Source organism: Thunnus albacares, chromosome 17, assembly GCF_914725855.1.
Source record: "Thunnus albacares chromosome 17, fThuAlb1.1, whole genome shotgun sequence".
Lineage (NCBI taxonomy): Eukaryota > Metazoa > Chordata > Actinopteri > Scombriformes > Scombridae > Thunnus > Thunnus albacares.
Window position 1 is genome coordinate 6,657,501 of NC_058122.1, and position 25,598 is coordinate 6,683,098.

Genomic DNA, 25,598 nt, shown 5'->3' on the forward strand with positions numbered 1-25,598 from the left:
TTTACAGCCCATAGAGTTTCTGTTTTGATTCAGTCTGCTTCCATCGTCTCCAGCAGCGGCAGGCAGTTTTTTCAGTGAAAATGCTCAGATAAACTCACTGGTCAGCATCAAGCAGCAGACAGACAAAGTTAGTGACTAACTGGTGAATATAGTGGAGCATTTAGCAGCTAAAGAGCCAGATATTTCCCTCAGGAGTTGGTGGAGACCAAAACAGAGCTTATATTGGATTTACATTCACTTGGCGGCCAGAAACATGGCTCCAAATAAATGTTAATGTTAGTTTGTATCTGCTGGATGTGCTCTGCCCTCAAGTGACCAGAAAAACAATTAATGCATGATAATGATTACATTTTATTTTGTGGAAATGACTTTATTACATTATGTAGTCTCATATTGCTGAACACTCCTTTCCTCTATTATATAATACCTTGCCAACTGACACAGTGGAAATGCCCAGTTGTTAAAATTCATGTTTGCATCTAATAATCTGTTTTCAGTCCTGTTTTCTATTTAAACAAATCCAATGAAAAGACAAAAACCAACAATGAATTGATCCTACAAACAAGTATGAACAGTATCTGTCCAGCCAAAGCCTGACAATCATTTGTGCCATGTGTTCTTTTATTGCCATGAACACACACACTGTACTTCATTTTTACTCAATACCATAGACATTGTCGTACTGCTGTAAATACATACTAGTGCATGAAATGTCTGTTAATCTGCAGTTGGTCCCTGACAAATTCACTGTTTACTTCAGTTTGAGTTTGCTTAAAAAACTACAGTGCCCAGCTGTTTTAGTGAATTACTAAGCCTTTAATGAAACTATGTATCTGTGAGCTGTTTTTAAAGAGGAGGAACTAATGGGTTTTAGTAGGAACAAATGGGGTTGTGTCACAAACAAGCTAGGGAAGTGGAAAATTATTGCGAGATGGACTAACACATTGTTTTGGTTTTGGTTTTCTCATGAGATTTGTTGATAATAATTCTAAAATATAGAATTTTGTCAGCCTTATTAATATTAATGAAGCTTTTGTTGGACTCTTCAGGTATTGCTTTCTGAGTACAAAAGGACAGGCACCCTGTATGCCATCAAAGCCCTGAAGAAGGGAGACATAGTCGCGCGGGATGAAGTGGAAAGGTAATTTTATCTCACGACACAGCACCCGGTGACCTTAACCAAAGTCTCTGCTGCACGACAGAAGCTCATTCACCTCATAATTACACCTTGCACAGTAATTACTGTCTCATACGCACCCTATCTGTCTGCCTCCAGTCTGATGTGTGAGAAGCGGATCTTTGAGACCGTCAACGGCTCCCACCACCCCTTCCTGGTCAACCTGTTTGCATGTTTCCAGACGCCAGAACATGTGTGTTTTGTCATGGAGTACACAGCAGGAGGAGACCTCATGATGCACATACATGCCGACGTCTTTTCTGAGCCGCGCGCTGTGTGAGTTCTACTGTGTGTGTGTGTTAAAGACAAGAAACATGAAGTTTGTGCCTACATGGAAAGCTCTATGCTCTGTGTGTCTGTCCACAATATCTCAAATGCATTAATGTATGAAGCATGAATATGTAGCAGTGTGTATGTTCAAATCTCTCTGTCTCTCTGTCCATTCATCTGTCCCAAAGGTTCTACTCAGCTTGTGTGGTTTTGGGTCTGCAGTTCCTTCATGACCAGAAGATTGTGTATCGGTGAGTCTCTTGTCTTTTCCCTCCACAAACAGCACATACAAGAGGATACATACTCATTATTTGCTTTAAATGCCTTTCCTTTTGTTTCTCAGGGATCTGAAATTGGACAACCTGCTGCTCGATACTGACGGTTTTGTAAAGATAGCAGACTTTGGGCTCTGTAAAGAAGGTGAGTGACATACTGGCACTCTACAACACCTAATGAGGAAAAGTTTCATACATAAAGGAAAATGGACTTTTCTTACATTGTACAATTTACTTCTTAATCAGTTAAATGTTTCTCCTCACTCCCACAGTCAATAATTCTCTGTCTTCACACCTCAAATCAAGTTTTTCTCTCTTATCTTCTCTTACTAAGGGATGGGTTTTGGGGACCGGACCAGTACGTTCTGTGGGACCCCTGAGTTTCTGGCCCCGGAGGTGCTGACGGACACATCATACACCAGAGCAGTCGACTGGTGGGGGCTCGGAGTGCTCATCTATGAGATGTTGGTCGGAGAGGTGAGAATACACACTTTTTTTGAATTACTATATCTATCAAAGATGCTAAAACGCATTTTAATCTGTGTCTTGAGACATAAATGTTGTTACTGACAAGATAATCGCCACAATGGCAGCCTCTGCATGCTCAGATTTCAGACAATACCCAGGCTAATTTAAGGCACTAAGGGAAGTTGCTTTCTGGCTTAAAACAGGAACTATTGACCCACAGTAAGAGACATGGAGCCCAAAGTTTTTAGAGTGAAAAGTGGAGTGAAGAGCTGATGGAAAGAAAATCCACTCACCATGTTTATCTAATGCTGTTAAGAGAGAAAGAAAACGAGGATGTAGAAGAACGTTTGGGAAGGGGAGATGGACAGCATTGTCTTTAGAATGGGCTTAATGGGAAATAATAAAGAAATTATAATAATTACAGAAACACTGGCACTAATAATACAGATGTATAGTCATCTTGTCTCATTTGTTTACAGTAATTCTATCAATTAACATTCAAAAGATGTGCAATATTTTAAAATAGTGCTTTCATGCTGGCTATAATCAATATTTGAACTTTAACAATAGGTCATATGGTTACCTGTAGCATCTCTCAGCTCATTTCTTTGGTTTTGGTTTCACTCTCACTGCTCTCGTAGCATTCTTTTCAGCTGTTTGTTCACCGGTTCACCATCCCAATGAAAAAGCTGATAATATGACAGTGTTGTGTTTACAATTTGTTTCTGCCCCCAAGTGGCAAATAAACAGTTATTACAGGTTTAATATTAGTACATGTACACACAGTATTTGTCCATATCTATTTGTCTAATTGAATGCATAAAATCAGCTGGTTTCATGATTAGACTGAAGTGAAAACTATGATCACTAGTTTTTCACCTTCAAGATTCACTTCAGTCATAAGAGAGAGACGAAGGTGATGATGAGTAATAGAAGGTTTTGAGGCAGTCAAACCAAACATTGTGGGAAATGAATTCAACATTATACATTACATTACATACACTTCTGTCCAAAGTTACAATAATTGCAATGAACCTCAATAGATACCATCACATCTAGCAGCGGTGTCGTCTGAAAAGGTGGGTTTTTGCCTGTATCGGGTGGGTCTAACATGTAATGCAATGAAAAATAATGCGCATCTGTTTCTTTCAGTCTCCGTTCCCAGGTGACGATGAGGAGGAGGTTTTCGACAGCATAGTGAACGATGAAGTACGCTACCCGCGCTTCCTCTCCACCGAGGCTATTGGCATCATGAGACGGGTGAGACTGATAATTCTCCTGTGGCACTTCCTGACTAACTCAAACTCTATTCTATTTTTTATTTTGCCTTTTTGCTCGAAAAGTTAGAAACATGCAGATGTAAGCTTTATATATGACTACCCATTTATCACTTTCTGACTTTTTGTTGTTTTTCGGTTGGTCCGTAGTTGTTGAGAAGGAATCCTGAAAGACGTCTGGGCTCTGGAGAAAAGGATGCTGAAGATGTGAAAAAACAACCTTTCTTCAGAGTGAGTTTCTTTTCTCATTATTCCTGCTGGAGGTTGTTTGTAATGATGCTGATAAGGGAACTTCATTCTACTTCTAAACTGAATGTAAATGTGGTTTAGGGTGTGGACTGGGAGGCACTCCTCCAGAGGAAGTCCCCTCCACCGTTCGTCCCGAGCATCGGAGGAAAAGAAGACGTCAGCAACTTTGACGTGGAGTTCACAGCCGAGCCTCCCGCCCTGACTCCGCCACGCGAGCGCCGCACCCTCTCCCGCAAGGAACAGGACTACTTCAAGGATTTTGACTACGTCTCTGACCTCTGCTAGGGCCTGGGGTCAGGGGTCAAAAGATTATTAGCTGCCCACTGCCAGCCACAGACTCTGAACGGAGGCCGAGAAGTGACAGCTGACCTCAGGAACTCTGCGTGTCTGAGATGGGATGAAGGACTGGCTGGGCCGAGCATGTGTGATCAGGGATCAGTAGAATCTGATCGCGTGCCGCACACATACGCAGTGTCACAGATCTGCTGACCTCTAGACTATCTGGAGTGGTTTTTAAAGGAGGAGGGGAGGAGGAGGAGGAAGTTGTGATGATAACGGAAGATAATCCAGATTATGTAACAAATGTAAAATGAGATGATGGATCCTGCTGTGTGTTCTGCCTGGCAACAGAGTGAGGCATATAAAAGAGTCAGCGATTGCACTGAAGTGCTCAGAGAGCCTAAGAATCGCAGAGTCAAAGGGTGAAAACTGATTACTCTGACAGGAAGCAGTTTGTCTCTTTTCTTCCTGCTCTTGCTCCAGTCTCTTGTCCCTTTATCTCTGCTGTTTGTTGCTGCTAAGTGTGTGTTTCGCTGTGTACGGTGTCCCTGTGAATGTATCCACGTCAGCTGCAAATCATGCACCGCCTCTACATGAACACTCGGGGGAGCCAGAGGAAAGAGAAAATTCGGCTCATGTTTGAGCATAGCTGCTGCCTGTTGATTGTGTCAAAGAAAGGCAGAGCAGGAAGGGGGGCTTAACAGAGAGGGAGGGAGTCAGGTGCTGTTTGTGTGTCTGTGCTCGGTCTTACATAGCACACCTCTTCGTCTATAAATAAAAATGCCTTGCCTTCATCGTCTTCTCTTCCCACTGTCTTTAGGTACCACACAGATTTTTAACTACAATCATTTTTCAATGACGAAAGTCTTTTAAGGATTTTGTTCTTTTTTGTGATTTATAGTTTTTTTTTTCCCCCCATCTGTGTTTTCTCCTCTGTCATTTGCTGGTGAAATGTGTTGGAACTGTGACTCAGTAAAGATGTTAATGAAACACAGAAGCATTGATGATTCATTGGCACTTTGTTTTTCCCATGAAGTGATCAGTAGTGTCTGTGGAAAAGTCAAGTAAAGTCAGTTTTTATTTGTTTATCCCAATATCACAAATAACAAATTTGCCTCAGGGGGCTTTCAAATCTTTACAGCAATACAACACCCTCTGTCCTCAGACCCTCCATTTGAATAAGGAAAAACTCTCAAAAAAACTTTAATGGGGAACAAATGGCAGAAACAAATGGAAGAGCAACAGAGGAAGGATCCGTCTCCCAGGACGAACAGACATGCAATAGATGTTGTGTACAGAATAGATCAAGAAAGCAAAATTACAGAAATACAGCATAGACTGACAGGATGACGAAATTATAGACTCACTATGACTCCAAATCCTCTCTGCAGTTTCTCATTGTACTTATTAGCCATGCTAGCACCATCATCAGGTTAACATTTGGCCAAAACTTGTACAATACATATGCTGATGTTAGTATTTAGCACAAAGCACTGCTGTGACTACAGTAAGTCTCAAGAGGCACCAGCACGCTGTAGATCTTGTTTGTATTTATGTGGCAACACAATTAGAATATATATTCAGCAGGCAGTTTTCTTCATTTTAAAAATGTTTTTTGGTCTGTGTGCACAATTATATAAATATAGTTTCAGAAAATTGGAGTACAGGTAGTAGATTTATATGCAAGTACAATATGTGAAAATTGAGATCCCGGCGTTTATGTTACATGATGATGGGATTCTGCTCTGATCTCGTGCTTTTGCAACCATTAGCAGCTTCTTGTGGCAATTTCTGGGTCGGAGCTCAGCGTAAAATGTCAGAGACATCATTGAATTCAAGAATAGATCAGCAATGAGGACGACCATTGTGTCAGAGGACAAGAGAACAGCATCTTCTCACAGAGCAGCTCGGAGAAGAAGAAAAGATTTTTCTTCCAACCAGAGGCTAATATAATGTGTTATTGTGTCTCATTGATGTTCAGGGAGGAAGATGTGAAGAACTGTTGGAAAAATGTAGTTTTCCATGAAATATTATGGTGACAGGTGTTTACAGCAGACATGTATGTCTAGAAGTTCAAACCCTGGAAACCAAATGTTCCTTAGATGCTATTTGAGTTTTGACTGAAGACATATATAGATGTTATTAAAGTTTCCTCAGTAAGTGAGAGAAAAGCAGACAGCTGTTCATGTAATGTTGTCTAAGGGTCACACAGACCGTGAATTCAGCCTTTAAGCCGCACTGGCTGATGTCAACATCAGTTGTCTGAACTCAAAAATGCTCAGATGGATTGCTCAGACAAAATGATTAAATGCAATATGAGGACCAAAAATGTCCTGCTAGCTTTGCAGCGGTTTTGTAAAATATTTTCCATCTCAGTGTAACAATGGTTTGGTAGTTAGATGGTACTTGTGAATGAACATGAAGCAGGGGCGCAGCTGTTATTATGAATGTATCCTGAAATGTTCATCATTAAAACATTCCTGTTATTATTAATGGGAATGAAATTGGACACATGAAAGGAGCCCAACACACACACACACACACACACACACACACGCGCGCGCATAACATTACTGAAAATCATCTGAAAGCATTGTTTATTTTTTATATTTTGAACTTGAGCACATAATGATAACTATTATTATTTAATTCAGTGTACACCCATGCACCCATGTACAGCAATCAAAACTACACTGGAATATCTCTTGTGTGAGCGACAAATGAATATTAAAGGGGCACTCCAGTGATTTAGTATGGAACTAACATAAAGTTGAGGGACTTAGGAGAAGCAGATTTTAAAAATAATCATCAAATCAAAGCAAAAAAGGTCACGATATCCTGACTTTTAGTCTGTAGTATAGGTAGAGCTCCAAAAACGCTGATCCTACACATCCCACAATGCAACTTGATAGCATTAGACCCTCTCTGCCTGCTAAATGCTGATGTTTGTCAAACTCTACACTCTACACTACACTGTTTTTCAACTTATAGAAAGTTTTAGAAAAATAAAAAGAGCATGATTTGAAAAGGCCCCCCATCCAGACACATACAAATGTGACTTAAATGGGTTTTCATATAAATAGATGATACAAAAAAAACAAACAAAAAAAAAACCAAGCACTGTCCTAATGTATTTCTCATAGTGCTGTTTTATTTTGGAAATGAAAGACTTTGTAGACTGAAAGGAGAATGTCTGCTGCATTTTCAACTAAAATGAAAAAAAATGCAACATCTAAACTCAAAGGCAGGAATATGGAAATTATGATCCCTGTCATGAATGTCTCAGAGAGTCAGAGAAGACATAATAAGTGTGTGTGCTGCCCCTGTTTTCTCACCTCCTTGCATCTCCCAAACATTTCACCTGCCAGTCAAACTCCTGAGGTCCACCCTCCTCCTCCTCTTCCCTCCTTCTCTCCCTCCAACCCTCCTTCCTGTTGCCTTCTACGATTGGAGACGTTTTCAGAGCCTTTTATTCTTCTCCTCGCCATCTCTCTCTCCACTCTGTCACACCATCCCGCAGTCCCTCCCATTGCCCCTTTAATTGTGTCTTTACAACAACTTCTCCCCCCCCAGGCCCACACGGTTGTAAAATGAATTTCCCATGAGAAATATTTCTCACAAGTCGCACCTCAGCTGGATAAAAGATGCGACACGCAGCTGAGAGTTGAGTATTTTTTGCCTGCTTCAAGATGTGGAGGGTGTGTGTGACTGCGTGGTTGTGTGTTTAGGAAATGAGGGAGGCGTGTGTTGAGTTGTGAATCCAGCCCTTCCAGTGGAGCCTGAAGCAACAGCTGGATCAGCAGACCGCCTGTCCCTCCGTGTAGCGCCGCAGGTGAGTTCAACTTTTGCTTGGACGTGTTTAGTTCATAAAATGTTTGGTGAGGAGAAAGAGTTTTAAGTAGCCTGAAATGAACTTTAGACATGATAAATATAACACAGGCTCGCTGCTAAATCCTTTAAGGAATAATACAGATATATTAATATGATCTAAGCATGAGAAATTTTCTTTAGATTTTTTTTTATGTTGGAAAATCACGTTTTGTCACCTTATGCATCATCTAAATATGTTTTAAGATTGTTTGTTTAAGTAGGTGTCATCGACTTGTGCTGTTCTGCATATTTAACATGATTTTCCTTCGTCTTTGGTGAAACCAGATCTCAGATTTAGTATGTTGCTGTTTGATTTATTGCTTGTTGCTCACGTGAGCTTCTGTGGATTCTCAGGAGGCTCACAACAGAGTGGGTACTTTTTTTCTTGTCTTTAATTTTGACAAACAGACATGCATTTGCTAAAAACTAAACAGAAACTGCATGAAGATAAATTGCCAAGCTATGGAAACCTATTCTTGCCAATAAAAGAAGAAAGCAGATAAAAAGTTAGTCATGCCAAAATCAAAAACGATGAATTTTGACAGTAAGACAAAATTTTGACACACTAACTGAAAATTCTGACTTATCTCAAAAGTTTCACTTTTCAGTCTCACAAATTTGCGAATTTGACTTATTAAGATTCAAGATTTTGACTGTGTTTCATGATTTTGACGTACTATCTCATTTTCATTTGGTCAAAATTTTGACATGAGTATTTGCTTTTATCATGACTAACTTAATTTTTTTTCTTTTCCTGACAAAAATGGGCAGAAATGTTAGAAGATATTGGAAAAATGCACATTATACTTTCCCACAGCTCTAAGTAGTGTGTTGAACTTGCTGGTTTCATCTGTCATCTATATATATATATATATATATATATATATATATATATAAACCAATGTATTCAGTTTTATAATCATATATGATAAATGATTATTCTCAAATCCTCATATTTGAGAGGCTGGACCCAGAGAATATTTGCTGTTTTTGCTTGAAAAAGGACTAAAAACAATAGATTATCACAATTGTTACATATTTTCTATCGCTCAACTAAATTATCTATTACTCGTTGCAGCTCTGATGATGAATGATGCATCATCATGTTTTTGTTCACTAGGAAGTTGCAAGAGGGGCCAACACATTAAATCAGTGTAGTGTTGAAACTTTCACGATGCCTTCACTGCCAGGGATTGGATGGACTGTTTTCTGTCTCCTTCTGCTCTGGAGGACAATGGCAGGTAAGAACATCAGGACTCAGCTGGACTTGTCAACACTGCACCCATTTATTTTTAAAATGATGATTGTATTGTTACAGAATCAAATGTTATATCTTCTCTGCTCAAGCACCCACAAGTCAGAGATTTTTAACTGAACTGTCAGAATGAAAGTGAAAATTGTTAGTCTACATAGTTTTGTGGGAGAAATCGGATTTCTTCTGGGAAACTTTCCAGTTGCCTCAGACAGGGATTTAACAACTGACCTCTTTCATAACTCATGTTATTTGTTCTTTGACATCAAGGAACACTGATTACCTCCCTGTGCCATTATTTTAGGTTTCATTTTTTTTTCACATTTTATAGTCATGCATCTGCTCTTCCCCCTCAGCTCAAAGTGAAGAGTTGCAATGCTCCGTGGCACCAGTGGAGGCGCTACACCCTGTTCAGGGTCTGCTGGAGAGGTTTGAGGTTGGTCTGGGCTGTGCTGCCAGAGAAAGTGGCAACAAGGAGACTCATGTCATTGCAGTGGGGAGAGTAACAAACAGCCCCAACAACAAGGTAACATTTCAAAAAGTTTCAAGTTTCAAGTTTCAAAAGTGATCAACATAGAAAGGAATATCACAGACTTTTGAGGAACAGAATGAATAGTGTCTTAAAGTTTGTCACACTTCATGATCATCTAAATATTAAATGTTAAATGTTCTAAGCATGTGTTTTAAACTTTCAAAGTACAGAGTACAGAGTAAAATAAGAGTACAGAGCCCCAAAACTGACAAAATGTAGTAAAATGTTCAGACAATTCAAAATGTGATGATGATATGATAATGAGATGTATGTCCGTGTATGTCCAGGGTTTGTGTGTGTGTGTGTAACAATCGGTGGAGCAATGAGAGGACTGTGGTTAGTTAGCTTAAGTGAAATCACCAATGACTAAACACAGTGAGCACCAATCTTTTCAGATTGCTGAAAAAAAGGACAACTAGGGGGTCATAAAGAAATGTTTGAGCTTGTAAAAGATAAATAGAAGGGCAAAATAAATTAACACTACATTTAAATTATTTAACTAACAATATAATCGATTAACACATTTTGTCAGTTTCGGGACTCCATACAAGGGAACATAACAAAACTAAAATACATCCTCTCTGCTGTTATTCTTACTAAACAAACATGAAATTAGAATTTCACAATGTCATAGTGCTGGTTTTACAGCTACAACTACATGGCATTCCTTTCCTCTTCTGTCTACAGGTGACGGTGTTGCTGAAGCCCTTGTCTCTGTCCCCTTCACCTCTCAGAGCCCTCCACTTGTTGCTCAGCTCCAAGCTCCCAGTCAACTGGTGGCTGGAGGCAGAGAGACTGTCCCCTGACCTCCCAGTGCTGGTGCAGGTCAGTCAGAGTGTGCGGTTCAGTGTAAAATGCTGTCTTTGGGATGTTATATTGTGGAATACATTTACAACCTGGACAAAGAAATGTTTAGATCCAGCTTTGTGTGTTTCTGTAAGACAGAAACAACATAAACTGATACAGCTTTATCAAGCAGCAAAGACAAAAAGTGTTTTTTTTCTTTGTTTTGTTTTGTTTTCATGACATTCAAAATCTGTTCATTCCATCTGTATGATATGACTTCTAATTTGCCCTTATCCTGAAGGTGTCCAGTAACTCCAGTGTAGAGTCCCACTCTCTGCGTCTGCTTGTACAACCGGTACATTCACTACCTTTCCGACCACGTGCGCTGCACCGCTGGGCTCTGAAACACCACGGCAACCTGTCCTCTCTGACACACACAACGCATGGCAATCGAGTCTATGTCCGACTGGGAGAGGGTGAGCCACCGAGAAACCACTGTCATATTATCAATTATTTGAATATAAGCTTTACAAAAGTACAACAGCTTAAACGTGTATCATTTTAAGAGACAATTTCTTACAGCTCTCATCTTATCTGCATATTAATAGTAAAAAAGCAAAAAGTAAAAAAATAACTGTGAAAATAAAACTGACACTGAAATAATATCCTTCATTGTGGGTAACATGCTTAACCTAAACATCTGTGTACTAGATTGGTACTCTCCGTACGCTTAGAATTCAGGTCATACAACTTATCTCTCATCTCCCCTCTGTGTTCTCACCAGAACATTAGGCTGAGATCTGAGGATCTAACTTCCCTTTCAAATGACACTCTTGTCTCCATATTTCAGATCCAACCCTGCCCGCTGTGTGCCAGCTGCAGTCCATGTTCCTCTCTAACAACTACATGACCTCTGACCTGCAGCCACAGGAAGTGCAGGGCTGCGCCCACGCGGATGCAGGTGGGATCAGCCCTGAAGTCCATGTGATCAAGCTCCATTCAGCGGGCTCAGGGCTCTGTGGGTGAGAACATGCAGCTTCAGCTACGGCATAGACTGATTCTTATTTTTCAGACACTAAGATAAGTTTCAGACACTAAGATAAGTTTCAGACACAAAGATAAGTTATGACCTGATATAGGATTCACTGAAACATGCAAACCTTGTTCTCTCTCTCTGTATCATCCAGCTCTCTGCAGGTGGAGGTGATAGTCTCTCTTGTGCCCCCGATAGCCAGTTGGAAGACACAGAAGGTTGTGTTGATTCTCAGCAGCTCAGTGCCAGTCAACTGGGCCATTATTGCTCACGGTGTCCGGGGTCATGTCTCTGTTCATGTAAGGATTTGTATTTTAATATGTCATGTGATTTATATGTCTACTTGAGAGTTGTTTTTAAAGATGCAGCAAATTGCCCTGAAAGGATAAGGCTGGTATTTTTCTATATAACTCCCATGAAACAACCAAAACCAATATTGAATTGATCCTACTATCAAATATTGGTGATATATCTTATTCATCTGTGCCACACAGCTATGTTGTACACTCCTGTTTTAATTAAAGTTGCTGAAAAGCACAGTTTCCAGCTGTTTTACTGAGCCTTTTCTAAAAATGAAAATATATCTGTCAGGAGGGAAGGTAGGGAAGTCAGAAAGGGATGAGAGATTTATTAACACATTATTGGTTTTTGTTGACAATGAGAAAAATGTAGAATTTATTTTATGTCTGTGATTTAATTTATGTCTCTTACTTGCTTGTATTTTGATTATGTATTTATGTCTATGTACATTATGTGTCTTCTCCTTCTCGTCATAGTCCTCCAACAGTGTATCCCCACCCTACCCACCTGAGCCTGACCTGAGCCTTTCCAGTACACTGAACTACGACCTGTCCACCATACCTGACCTTCTTGTCTGGGCCAGTGAGAGCGGCTACACCAAGGTGACCTCATACACTGAGGCTGACCTGGCCAATCGCTTTGTGATCCAGCTGGCTGGGGGCGGGACAGGTCAGGACCCCTGTGTGTCTCTTGTTTCCATCACTGTGTGAGTGAACTGAACATTTCCATTTAACTTTATAACCCACCCTTGTTATTTTTTCAATTCCCCTATGTAAATGTTCTTTGGTCTTCTGGAGAATGAGAATTGAAAGCAGAGTATTTTCATCAATGCATGTATGTGTTGAATAAAGGAGTATTTAATGTCTCTTCAGACATGTTTGCAATGATGAATCCTCTGGTTGGGAGGCCTAACTGGGCTGAGGAGCGCAGGCTGAGAGAGTGGCTGAACAGTAGAGCCAGAGTAGGAGGAGGCCGAGAGAGTTTCACAGTGCAGTGTGATGACGGACGCCTCAGTATGACCGTGGACCGACACATCCTGCAGGTCTTTATACCTCAGTATTAGATGCGGTCTTATATGTGAGCAACTTACAAAGTCAGACGCACGAAAGAAATACTACACGTACTGTACATTCAGTGCATACTACTAGCTACTGCAACTTAATGGTGCAGTGTGTAGAATTTAGTCGCATCTAGCGGAACAGACTTGGCAGAAATGGAATGTAATATTCATAAGTATGTTTTAATTAGTGTGTTCACAGAAATACAATATCCTCTTTGCTAAATTCAAGGCGTCAGTGTGATTTCATGTGCTGAAATAGCATTATTTTGATACGCAGCCTGCTGTATCTGCCCATTTTTAGTTTTTAAACAGTTATTTCTAGCATTAGTAGTTATTGTGATGTGTTCATTCTTCTAGTTATAGAGAGAAATGATTCAATTTGGAAGTTGCACTGTCTCACACCAGTTCTCTTCCTCAGAGCTTGTCTGTCCCAGTGGCTGCCGTGACTCTGCGAGACCCAACGTGCCAGGCTCAGTCCAATGGGAGCCATTTCCTGTTGGTGTTCCCAGTCATTTCCTGTGGGACTGAGGGACTGCTCTTGGGACATCCCAAAGGGGTGCAGTACAAAAACAAGGTGAGATAAGAAATTTGGACAGAAAGGGATTAAAATATAGAAATATGTTGTGTCTTTAATTAACTTAATTTTAAATTAATTAAATAGATAATAATTTGTTAATTGTTTATATATCTCCACGTACATTTTCAAAATAGTCCATGTTATCTTTATCCTTTTTTTTCATTCAATTTTGATTGAGTTCTGGGGGATTTTTAAGGTTTCTGCCATAATTGTTGATATAATTCACAAAATCTGACAGAAGCAGAGGCAGAGAAAATTAGTTAGTTTGTTTGAGAGGGAGAGAATGAGTGATGCCTTAAGAGAAAAGAGGGAAAAACATCTGAAATCTAAATAAGGTCAAAGTCTCTCTGGGAGCAGTGAAAACAAAAACACGCTGTGCATAATAGACACTTGAAAACATGGTTAGTGGAAGTTGTCCCGGTGAGATTCATGACCTAGGTCATAGTGACCAAAACAACGCCTAAAATTGGGAAGCTGCACAAAGGCAAATTAAGAGAGAGAAAGTCTCAGTTCAGAGGCAGGAAATCGGAAGGAAGAATTATGCATGCTGACTCCAGAATAGTGGAAAAAAGGAGACAAACAACAGAGGCGTATGTGTTGTAACACAATGAAAAATGTAAAAAAAAAAACAAAAAAAACATATATCTATCTTGTTGACTATAACAACCTTGTTTCCATCTTCTCCCTCCTGTCTGACCAGGTGTTATTATGGAGAGACAAGCCTCGGACCATCCCGGCACTCAATGGCACAGACAAAAAGCCAAAAACTCCACTCGGCATACATGAGATATCTGTGTGTCTGTTTTCATTTTGGTCAAAATGTTCTCCATTATTCTTTCAGTATTTTTAATGCGTAATCTCCTCTTTCTCTTTTTAGTTCAGCTGTTTGGCTGCAGTCTCCAGCCCTGCTTCTGATGATAATGACAATGTAAACACTCCTCAGACAGGGCTGGTCCCTTGGGCACCCGAAGGTCCGGGGCCGGATCCAGGACTGAGCCACACCCTGACACCCAAACACAGAACTGGGCCTGTTCTCATTTTGAAACTTTTCGTTACTGACAGCTACGATCAGAAGCGGATTGGCCCTTGTGTCATCACTGCAAACCACCGTGTCTACTTTGAGGTCTGTGTGTGTCTCGTCTGTCATTTTTTTCTGTGCTTATTTGAAATTATTATTGATGAAATAAAGTGAAAACTGACATGGTGCATCATTTAATTCTGTTCATTTACAACATCTTGTCCAAAAATGTAAGTACAATTTGTCTTCGTCATCACTGTTTCGTTCTCAATTCTACAGATTTCTGCAAAAGGGCCCTTTACAGATGTTGTGGAGGTGAAATCATGTGTAGTCTCCCCTCTGTCAGATCCAAAAAAGTCTCCTTTCTGGACTGTCATCAGGGACGGCTGTTCCTCAGACCCCTCACTGACCCTTGATGTAAAAACAAAAGGGGGAGAGGAGGAAGAGGCTGAGGTTGATGACGAACTGGAGGAGGAAAAGGAAGAGAGAGAGGGAAAAGACAAGGAGATTGATGACAAAGATGAAAGTGTCTCACGTCGCCGCAAAATGGGTAGAGGGAGAGAAGCACCAGCAAGGACGAAAAAGAGTAGCACAAGTATGGGAGCGGAGGAGGAGATGCAGTCCTTGAGATTTAGTTTCATCCTGCGGCCCATTTATAATGACTCCATGCAGTTCCTCCACTGCAGCCTTCGCCTGTGTAACTCTGACTCCACAAGAGGGGAGCTCATGAAAGAAGCCGTACAGAATGACTGTCAGGGTGGCTTACGTATCCCTCCACTCGTATCCAGGTCACCCAGACATCAGGTACAGAAACAATTATTACACTGCGGCTATGTTTCACAAGACAATTTTAAAAAATGGGTCCCTGTTTGTTAGTATCTCATGCACTGTTTGACAGTCGGTGGCAGTAACGTGCCAACAAAGGCAAGCAACAAGAAACTGCTAGCATGCTGACATGGATGTAACCTTTTCTTGCAAAAATCAGTTCTGCAAATGTTTTATGACGTAGAAAATACACTTAGCAGGTTATTTGGCCTCAAGGATACACACAATGTTTTGGTGAGAAACTCCACAGGCTACATTTAAAGCAACTTTGGTTAATACAGCAAAATGTTCGCTGTAATGGGTTACAGACCTGAAGGAAGTTTAAAACCTCTGCAACTTAATTTTCATACTGTTTTGGCATGAACTGAGGGGTAGGAAATCTATTGAAAAAAACAAAAAATGTGCTCAGCAGTGTGCAAAGGTTACAAAATTTGTGGTTGAAGGGCAAATTTGTGCAAACTTACCAGTAAAACTTTAATTTATCCTGTCCTCTGTCTTTAGATCATAATGTGTGCTTTGTAACACTACCATGTATTATAGTACTGCAAGGTGGTAATAGCTTAACTAAAGTACAGGCCTACTCCTGTATTCCCATCTCAGTGTGAGATCAGAAACCTGTCCAGGCCCATGGTGGTCACCCAGCGTATTAGTTCACTGGCACCCAAATCACTGAGGCCCCCCATGGGACAAAGAACCAAGAGACTGAGCGTCTCTCCACTGTCCAGTCCAAATCAAGAGCATAGCAGTGAGTATCATTTATTTCATCACTTTTCAGTGTTTAACCTACCATCACAATACCTCATGAACGCTGTCTCTAGGCTCTGTGGTGCAGACAGGACCAGTGATGGGAATTGTCTTTGCAGCCTTTGTGATGGGTGTCGGCTTGATGGGGGGGCTGTGGTGCATCTACAATTATACAGGTAATGAGATCAGCTTCCTTCTGTCACAGTAAAGTTAGGGTGTCAAATATATAATCATCTTAAAAATACAAACTTGACAAATTAAAATATCATGACCATACCGATAAATATCTGTTTCACTACTGTTGATCACTGATTAATGTAACACAATAGTGACACTATTAACACTTTTTGATACTTATGAATCCTAATAACTTTGGTCATCCTTTAGTTTTCTATCTAGAGCCATCAGGTCAACATTTACATTTGTCAGAGACTTTGGTTAATGACCAAATGCTTGCAAAACTGTCATTCCCATCGACATTAGCTTTACTTTGTGTTTAGGGCTAATTAGCAAACGTTAGCAAGCTAACAGTCAAAACTAAGATGGAGAACGTGGTGAACATTATACCTGCTAATATTCAGCATATTAGCATTGCCATTTTGAGCATGTTAGCATGCTGATGTTAGCATTTAGCTCAAAGCACTGCTGTTCCATAGTACAACCTCACAGAGCCGCTAACGTGGCTGTTAACTTTTAGATTGGATTATTTACTATTTCTAAGACAGAACTGTTTAGATATTTATAAAGTCAAATAATTTTACTAGTCACATAACATTTTAGTTTCAAAAGATAATATTGTTTTTTAGGATTTGGGGTATAATTGTGAAAACATTTCTTTGTTTTAGGCTAGGCTACAAATCATATTTTGGAGAGGTTGACAGTGACAAGACATGGAAGTAGAGTTTCTTACTTCTCTCAAAGACATCCTGTCCTTTTGAATTTTGAATTTCCTTATTTGAACAAGGGATAATGTACAAAGTAGATTAACCTTATATAAAACAAGGAGAGATGTAATGTACCAGGTTTTAGCAAATTGCTATTTTCCACCTCTAGTACCTGGGCAGGTAAATAAATAGAAAGAAAATTACACATTAAAAGAGAACAAAATACCATGGTAGTCAATAAGAGTATACAAACACAATTATCCCCAAATCCCCGACCCTCAACTATTTTTTCTGAGCTGAGTTTAACAAAGTTCCTCAAGGGGGGAGGAGCAGCATTAAGAATGATCCTCAAGATTACGCAAACTTTGATACTGAGAGGATCAGGACACTTTCAGTTTGCAAGCACATAAATGAATTTGACTCACTCTCGGGGTGGACACCGCTCTAGTAAAAAATAATTACAAATTCCCAGAAGTGAATTCTGTGCCAGGAACATCCCCTTTAATCAGAAAGTGTTGTTTCAACAGTAAATCCAAGGCAAAATACATGACAGGCATAATGAAAATGTCACAGAAACCACCAGTTATGATCACAGATGATGATAGCCTTTTGTAGGCACTATAATGTGATTATAAATATATATGTATTATTTGAAGGGGCACGCCCAGCATCACTTGGCGGAGAAGGTCATTTAACAGACCAGACTCATGGAGGCCACAGCATCTGGAATCCACCTTCACCGTCTAATCAGTCCACCAGCTCGCTGTAGAGGTAAGACCTGATGAGGAAGGTCATTTAAGGAGGATGACTAAATGTGCTACTTATTCACCTGTTTCCACTTTGGGTGTACTCATGTTGATGTGCACTTTGGATTTCCGTTAAAATATCAGGGGGGTTTTATGTGACTGTTGATGTCAAAGAGAGCATTATGACTTTGGGTGTTTTGAGACTACTCTTTGTGCACCTATGTGAGGGAGAATATATTGTCAAAGACCTCTGACTGGATTTCAGACTACAGATTTTAACAAATTTGATATTTGTAACACTCACATTGCACACTTTAAGTTGAAGCTATAATTCTGATGCTATACTGTGGTTTTCTTTTTAACCTGTTTCTGTGTTGATGATAGTTTGTCCAATTAATCAGTTTCATCAATTTGGCCTCTTTTTAACTCTGACATTTGCCTTATGTTGCATCAAAATCTGTGAAAAAATGCGAAAAAGGTGATAGAGAGACATGTTATCAACACAAATCATTTACCATCATTTATATAACATACCTATATTTATGTGGCATAACTGTGTATTTGTTATTATAGTGTTACTTATGGATAAAATAATTTTATGTATTTTATGTATTTGTTTTAGTATTATGTATTAATTTTCCTTCCTCTGCAGCTTTAATATTTAATTGCCAATTCTGCTGGTTCTTCTAGCAAAATGATTCAATAAAATACTTTAAAATACACTGTAGCATACTACACAGACAAATTAATGTGAAGCTACTGTCATTTTTATCATTGTCAGTAAATCATAAGTATCTGTCACTATCCCCTTTGTTCAATCTAAACACATGTTCATAGGCTTACAGAATAGAAGTGAACAGTTTACTCCAGCTGTTACTTAATCATGAGTGAACCTATAATGTCAAAGCTGTGTATTTAAAATAAACTTTAGTGGCTAAAAGTACTGACAATTCCAGAAAATATGTCAACATTAGGCGAGCACCTGCAGATTGTAACTCTGATATGCCAGATAGGTCTGAACAGTTTTATTCTTTTATCTCTTTCTCAGGATTTCCTCCTGCAAAATCTGAGAAAAGGAGAACTGGGACAGAAGTTCAAACAAGTTGTTTGTGAGAGAGCACAGCTGCCTGTGTGTGTACTGAGCCGTGTTTGTGCAGTTCAGTAGTGAGTGTCGCTCATCACTGTGCAGCCGAGATGCGAGAGGGCTGAAACCATGTGAATACAGTAGCACTCATCGCAGCATTGTGAAAAAATCAGATGTTTGATTCAAAGTGAAACATTGTTCAATGCTGCAAGCCATTCTACATCAAGTCATTTCAAAACTGACAGCAAATCACATGCAGATGCCTTTATCTGGACTCAACAGGATCTAAACTTGGTTGCAGTGACTCAAACAAAAACCACATCCTCCTCGCCTTTAGAAAGGGAGCACAAGGTCAAAGATGAATTGAAATTTTGTAACTGTGAATATCAGCTGGATATCAAAACTACATCTTGTACTGTATGTGAATTCTTTTGTGTTCATGTGGCAAATAATTAAGATGTATTAAATGAGCTAAAATCCATTTTGACTTCCCTTTTTTCACTCTCAAATCACACGCAACCCAAATAAGAAAAGGAGGTCAATGTGTTGTGAGTAAGTCAAACGTACAGTACTGTAAAATGTGTTTATTTTTATGTTTAAAGCAGTAATAATAGATTTTTGGGCCACTTGGGGGAAGTGGAGCACTGTAAATACAACAAAGTGGCAAATGTAATTTATCCAGCAGATACAGAGCAAAATTATTTAGAGTTGTGTTTCTGGCCACCTGATGAATGTAAGTCCAATATTCACTCTCCTTCTAGCTCTAGTTTGGTTTCTATCAACTTCTGAGGTGAATAAATGCGCCGCTGTGTTTTGTCTGTGAGCAGGTTGTGTGCTTTGGGTTTACCAAAGCGTTTTCTTTAAAAATAGCTGCCGGCTGCAGCTGGAGACTGCTGGTTGATGAGAGCGGTGAACCAAAGCAGTAAAGTTGTAGGCCACAAAACCTCTACATTGTGTGAAATGATGCTAAAACACTACATAGAGCTCAGGACTCTAAGGACAAGCGACCCTTTTTACATTACATGTAGTTATTCGATCCATTGTTGATAAAAAGATTTTGATTAGTGCGGCTTTAAATCAGAGTATCTTTAATTGTCTTGTAGAAACAGTACTGAACATTCACTTCTTTTTTAACTCTATTTTTAGAAAATATTTTAAACATAAACCTCCTATTACATGCAGATGTTGAAGTGCATCATGTGAATGGATCATCATCAGTCATCTCTGTAGGGAGCAGATGCCCACTTCATTCACTAATGGGACAATCACACACACACATACACACACACACACACGCATGCACAACTTTTGGAGGAAAGTAGTTTCAGAAAATTACACAATGTGATTGGATTATGTTACTCCAAGAACACTGTGGCCCAGCAGCACATCTTGGAAAAATAACCCCATTATTATTTGTGAATACGTTTTGGTGGTGAATTTCCTGAAAGATCATCATCATGTTTTAGAGGTCATAGGCAGTGTGTTTGGATGCTGCCTAAGTTCCTGCTTAACACACAAAACTAACAACAAGGCTTTTCAAACTAAAAAAAAAACACAAACCAAGAGGTTGAAATAATGCTTTCTACACAAATCAACTAACTTTTATTGACATAAATCTTCCACTTTTAATGATGCATGTGAATGACTGAATGAGAATTATTTACAAGTGCCATTTCACCCAGTTTTGATATGACTTCATCACTTCCTGGACTCAGTTTTTAGCGTACATGTTTCCATAGACACACTGAGTCTCTTGGTGGCGCTGCAGGTCAAGCCTGTGCTGGAAGCTGTGCTGACAGCGGGGGCAGCTGAACGGCCTGAAGCTGTTGTGCTTTCGGCTGTGGGTAATGAGGTTGGAGCTTTGGCTAAATCCTTTACCGCACACCTTGCACACGTGTGGTTTCTCACCTGAGGGGATACCAAAAGAGTGCAGAGTATGAGTGGGAGCATTTTCAAGAGTATAGTTCATTTCCTGTTGCAGTGCTCACTCACCTGTGTGTATGAAGGTGTGTTTCTTCATGTCTGACTTCTGGTGGAATCGTTTGCCGCAGTACTGGCACGGGTAAGGCCGCGTGTCTGAGTGGATGAGGAGGTGAGTGGACAGGGTGGACGAGCGCTTGAACACCTTTCCGCACACCTTGCAGCCAAAGCTACGCTCCTGGATGTGTAAGAACACATGCACACATGGTCAAATAGCAGACAGAGTCATGTGTTTGCACTGAAAATGCTAAAGTTATTTCTCTTGTAAATATTTTCTCATTGTGCACTGTACCTTAGCTCTTGCTCTGAAACCAAAGGGCATACTGGGCATGTCTGTGACTGTGGATGATCTTGTCAATGGGACAGAGAGGGTGTTGTAAATATGAGGCAGCAGACCACCTCTTGATATTAAGACTTCTGAAAGAGACTGAGGGAGACAGAGTGTCAGCAAGAGAAAAGGAGAAGGATGACATAACAGCAGAGATGGACTGATATAAATCAGCCGATATTAGCTTATTATCGGTATATGTGTGTCAGCTGATAAGTAACAAAGACAACATATGTACATTTGAGGTTTTTTATGAACAGTGATACCATTACATAGTTTATCCACAAGTTTAGTTTTCAACAGTTTTTATTTTTACATAACTATTATCATATCACCTAATATTACTATTTTTCAACACATTGTAGTCACAGTCCTTTAATAACTAGATTTAAGGGATGTTAAGTGTTAAATGAATATTGGCTGATATGTAGTTATAGCGTCAGTATCAGCCTCAGAAATCTGGTATGAATAAGGTTCTAGTGAAGAGAGAGGGGGCAGTTTAATTCATTTTATCTTTTAATTAAACCTGTAAGTCAGGTATTTGAGTGGAAACATTCTTGAAAAAAGGTTTTAGGCAAGGCATAGTGTCTATGGAAAGGCATTTGCTTGAATAACATTAACAAAATCATAATCTGTGAAGATACATCACAAATATATATTTTTTACCAGCCTTGTTATCTCAATTTTTGTTAAATGCATACAAATGAATGTAATAACTAGCAAATTTTTCTACCCGTAAACAGCGATTTATTTTAGATTTCTTTGTTGTTCACAATATCCCCCCAGTTGCAAGAAAAATTGCAATCCTACTCCTTCTGTACAGCACAGACTGATCTCACAGATTTTATTTCACACAGTAAACCACTGCTGCTTTCCTCTCTGACCTGTTGCCTTGCAAGTACTTTTATTCACACTTTCATTACAACGACTGATAAGAACAGAGAGCATAAGGGTCACATGGAAATCTCAAAATCCAGAGGCCTCCTACCTTTTCACAAAGCGGGCACTGGCTGACGGGGGATTTGAGGTCAGTGTGCGATGTGTGGTTGAGTAATATGAAGACCAGTCTCTCCAGTTCCCTCTCTCTTTCAGATGCCTGGTATCTGTCTGTCGACCAAGGCGAGGCCTGTAGAGGAGCGTCTCTGTTCTCCACAGTGGCTTTTGTTAGAAAATGAAAGGATAAGGATGGTGGGAATGTCTTTAGTTTACGGAGAATTACTGAGTAATTTCTAGCTTTTTGTAGGATACTTGCTTGTTCTGAGTACACTAAGTGCACAAAACTGAATCCTGAACACTGTCTCAAATAATGCAGAGCCTCCTCTTGTAATCATCTTCCACTTTATGACAAAATCAGTGAGATCAACAATATTCACCTTAATTAACAGTGTTGCCATCCAAAAACACATCCTGTATACTCTAAAAACTATTTCAGTGTCACAAAAACAAAGAAAGTGTTGGGTACCTGAAGCCCAAGGATGATCTGTGGGGGCACTGTGAGACCGAACTGCCAAGCTATCCCACAGTGAGTGGGCTTCAGCCAGAAAGTCTTTGACTCCAAATGTGGCGGTCAAAGGCTGCACAGCATCTTCAGGCTCCGTCCTGCCCTGCGTAACAGGCTGGTCAGCATCTGTTTGGGACTTGGAGTGTTGTCTAAAGGAGTCCTTAGATTGGCCAAGCAGATGAGTCCTTTTAGACTTGACGAGGAACGATCGTGGCATGGCAGAAGGGTGACTGAGGGAGGTAAAAATGATGCAGAATAAAGACCCACAGGAGACTGAAAAGTCAGATCTTTCATGTCACTTTTAGAGCTGCACACACTCAGATGTCGCGCACCTGTTGGTGCATGTTCAGTTACAATGCCAAAGCTTGAGGTTTCCTTAACAAATACAGCCTGCCACCTGCAAAAAGTGCCAGGGCTCTCACTGAGGATAACCCTGCTGTGATGTTGTCAGATAACTTCTAAACTGACACTGTACTACCACTTTTTATACCTCCATTTTAATGATAATACCCTCTATTTTGACATTTAGAATGACAGCAGAATGATTTTAAATTTAAGAATTTGATGTTCAGATTACCAGAATTTAACAAGAGTATTTAAGTGCTCAATGTATCAAGTTAACTATGTTGTGAGTGGCTTCATATTTCTAGACACGAGATATTTTACAAATAACTGCTTGAAACTGCTTTGAAAATAGGTTATTTTAACATTATTATCTTTCGGGAAAGCCCGAAAGAAAAAGTAAGAGACAACTCGAGAAAATTACGGCTGACTAATATTGCGCAGCTTGTTTCATATTTTTTCCATAACCCTTCATGTAGATTTTTTTATCAGCCACTGTGATAAAGATCATTTATTTAGTAACCCCCTGATTACATAATTCTGTAAAATAATATCTTTCACTAGCTGACTGTTGCACAGAGGAAGTAGAAAAGTGCCAGTAGGTTGACTTTGTTATGTTGTTATGTAAGTACATGAGCTATTGAAACATAAATGATAATATATATGAGATATAACCTTGACACCATAACAATGAGATTCCAGCAGAATTGTTGATCTTACCTCTGTATTGCGCAGTTGAAGGTTGAGGGAGTTTGTTGTGTCTTCACTGTTGGTAACGTCCTCTTTTCTCTTTGTAACACCCATCAACTGATGACACAAAGAGATTTGATTTGATTTTGAAAGGCTGCAGAGGATTGTGGGGCAGGAGGCACAAGAAGAAAAAAAACGCCAACAAAAGTCCATTGGAGTGATCTACAAAATTACAAAATAATCAAAAAGTATTACTTTTAAAAAGAGTAACTTTGAGCATATCTTCCTCTTTTCTATTACACTCTCGATTGTTGATGCCACATCTTGACAAGCGTGTCTGTAATAACATGACACTATCTGTGTGTGAAAAGTTTGTTCGACTGCACATGAATGTGTAATCTTGTTTACTGTACTATGCTCACTGGATGGATTCCCCACTATTATGACTGTTACTGTGGGTGGACTCATAAATAGATTGAGCATCCTTTGGAAAGTTTGAATATCTCATCATTCTCATGTGAACATGTGAACCTTTAGCACTAAAATGCCCTTACCCTCCACTTCCACCTGTCTGTTCATGTGTATGTGGTCTTGTGGTACCCAGCCATCCCACACACTTCCATCTGTGAGCGAGGGGAGATTTTTTTTTTTTTGTAATTACTGAATTACAGCCTAACTTACTAACCTTTTCCTCAGGAAGGAAGATCATCATTTAGATACCATAACACTTTTCAGGTATCACAATAACAATCAATATACGCCCTAATAAATGATATACTAATGTTAACACAACATTTATATACATTTGTTAATTACTGTTGTTAATCTGTTATAAATTGTTAGAAATATCCATTACAAACTATGAATGCATAATCATATATGTGCTGAAAACATTTACATTTACTACACATTAACTTCCAAATATTTGCAAATATTGAGAAGTGTGAAGTATGCTATGATCTACCATGAGCAGAGTGTAAACTTGAACACTCAAGCCAAAAGAAAAAAGTGTTAAATCGTACAATACCGTAAAGACCTACTGAGTCATCCTAGTTGTGTGACTTGTGAATACCACTTGCAAAGTTCCTGCTTCTTCTTCCTAACAAGACATGAAGCATCCTCCCCCTGAACACATTTACCACATTTACAGCATTAGCTGCAGCAAACTATTCTAGCCAGCATCTATCTGTCCAACAGAAAACAAGCCAATTCAAAGGTTCAATTCATTCATCCATAAAAGCATGGAAATTACAGTGCTCCCATCCTAATCAACCAACACTGATTACTAAACTGCAGTAAAATAAATACCCATATGTAAACCACTGTGTGCAGCATCTTGTTTGCATGGTGTTTTGCCTTATACTGCATTTTCAACACTGCAGGTTCACAAAACAATACAGACAGAAAGCAGACAGGGACACTAAAACTGTCAACCAATAAGTAATATTTGACTTGGGTAATTTTGGATAGTTCAAAACTATTTACAGTTGGAATCACTCATTCTAGTGTGCTTTTAAATCTTTACAAATGATCAGTAAATTATTTCTTAGATTAGGTCATTATTTGTAAATGATTTGTTAAATGGTCATCACAAATATAATTTATATCAGTAGTAAGTGTTTTAGCAGCCCCTAATCTATTTACAAATATATACTGTACCATTTTTAATTTTCATCACCAGTTACAAATGATCTATATATGTGTTATTGAAAAGTGCTCCTAAAATTTTGCCCTCCTCATGTATGTTAATGTGGTTGACTAAATATTAGAAACACTATTAGAAACCACTACACCACCACCACCCAGTATGACTGCTATAATAAACAGAAATATCCCCTTTTTGTCCACAAAAACTGAAAATGTATAAGCTTTGTAAAAGCAGAATTTATGGCAGAGCTTTTGTATTGGATAGCATTAGATTGCACAGATGTTCCTAACACAGTGCTCAGTGGGTGTACACAGTATGAATCAGACTCAAATCTACAGTTTCAATAAATAAACCAAACCGTTTGTGTCCTAAAGCCAAATTTGTGATCAGAACGGAATAAGTT

At 39.4% G+C, this 25,598-nt stretch overlaps 3 protein-coding genes and 1 long non-coding RNA gene across 7 annotated transcripts in view; 2 read left to right on the plus strand and 2 right to left on the minus strand.

Annotated features, from left to right (window-relative positions):
• pkn1b (protein kinase N1b) overlaps positions 1-5,207 on the plus strand; it is a 34,222-nt gene extending 29,015 nt beyond the window's left edge. For all 3 annotated transcript variants that reach the window (XM_044332022.1, XM_044332023.1, XM_044332021.1), the window contains 8 exons: positions 1,050-1,141; positions 1,277-1,453; positions 1,636-1,698; positions 1,791-1,867; positions 2,057-2,199; positions 3,343-3,450; positions 3,618-3,698; positions 3,798-5,207. In XM_044332022.1, the coding sequence (XP_044187957.1) occupies positions 1,050-1,141; positions 1,277-1,453; positions 1,636-1,698; positions 1,791-1,867; positions 2,057-2,199; positions 3,343-3,450; positions 3,618-3,698; positions 3,798-4,001 (945 nt within the window). In that variant the 3' untranslated portion in view covers positions 4,002-5,207. The remainder of the gene's footprint in view (positions 1-1,049; positions 1,142-1,276; positions 1,454-1,635; positions 1,699-1,790; positions 1,868-2,056; positions 2,200-3,342; positions 3,451-3,617; positions 3,699-3,797) is intronic.
• A 2,237-nt stretch (positions 5,208-7,444) lies between these two features.
• engl (endoglin, like) lies at positions 7,445-19,187 on the plus strand. Of its 2 annotated transcripts, XM_044330105.1 has the most exons (17): positions 7,445-7,827; positions 8,986-9,106; positions 9,474-9,643; positions 10,337-10,474; positions 10,737-10,911; positions 11,286-11,457; positions 11,623-11,767; positions 12,245-12,437; positions 12,641-12,810; positions 13,247-13,402; positions 14,106-14,198; positions 14,283-14,528; positions 14,703-15,227; positions 15,849-15,993; positions 16,067-16,168; positions 17,533-17,647; positions 18,671-19,187. In XM_044330105.1, the coding sequence occupies exons 2-16, from the start codon at positions 9,040-9,042 to the stop codon at positions 17,643-17,645; spliced, it is 2,610 nt and encodes an 869-aa protein (XP_044186040.1). In that variant the 5' UTR covers positions 7,445-7,827; positions 8,986-9,039; the 3' UTR covers positions 17,646-17,647; positions 18,671-19,187. The 2 variants fall into 2 exon arrangements, with proteins under 2 accessions (XP_044186040.1, XP_044186041.1); XM_044330106.1 differs by lacking the exon at positions 7,445-7,827 and having other exon boundaries at positions 8,909-9,106.
• Positions 14,602-17,477, minus strand: LOC122966117. The gene is made up of 3 exons (XR_006398325.1): positions 16,903-17,477; positions 16,036-16,154; positions 14,602-14,834 (listed from the first exon to the last, which is right to left on the minus strand). It is a non-coding gene; the product is annotated as an uncharacterized LOC122966117 (long non-coding RNA).
• A 1,095-nt stretch (positions 19,188-20,282) lies between the features above and the next one.
• Positions 20,283-23,711, minus strand: LOC122967421 (zinc finger protein Gfi-1b-like). Its single transcript, XM_044332073.1, has 6 exons — positions 23,578-23,711; positions 22,477-22,745; positions 22,003-22,172; positions 20,979-21,113; positions 20,699-20,864; positions 20,283-20,614 (listed from the first exon to the last, which is right to left on the minus strand). The coding sequence occupies exons 2-6, from the start codon at positions 22,730-22,732 to the stop codon at positions 20,418-20,420; spliced, it is 924 nt and encodes a 307-aa protein (XP_044188008.1). The 5' UTR covers positions 22,733-22,745; positions 23,578-23,711; the 3' UTR covers positions 20,283-20,417.
• Positions 23,712-25,598: the final 1,887 nt, after the last annotated feature.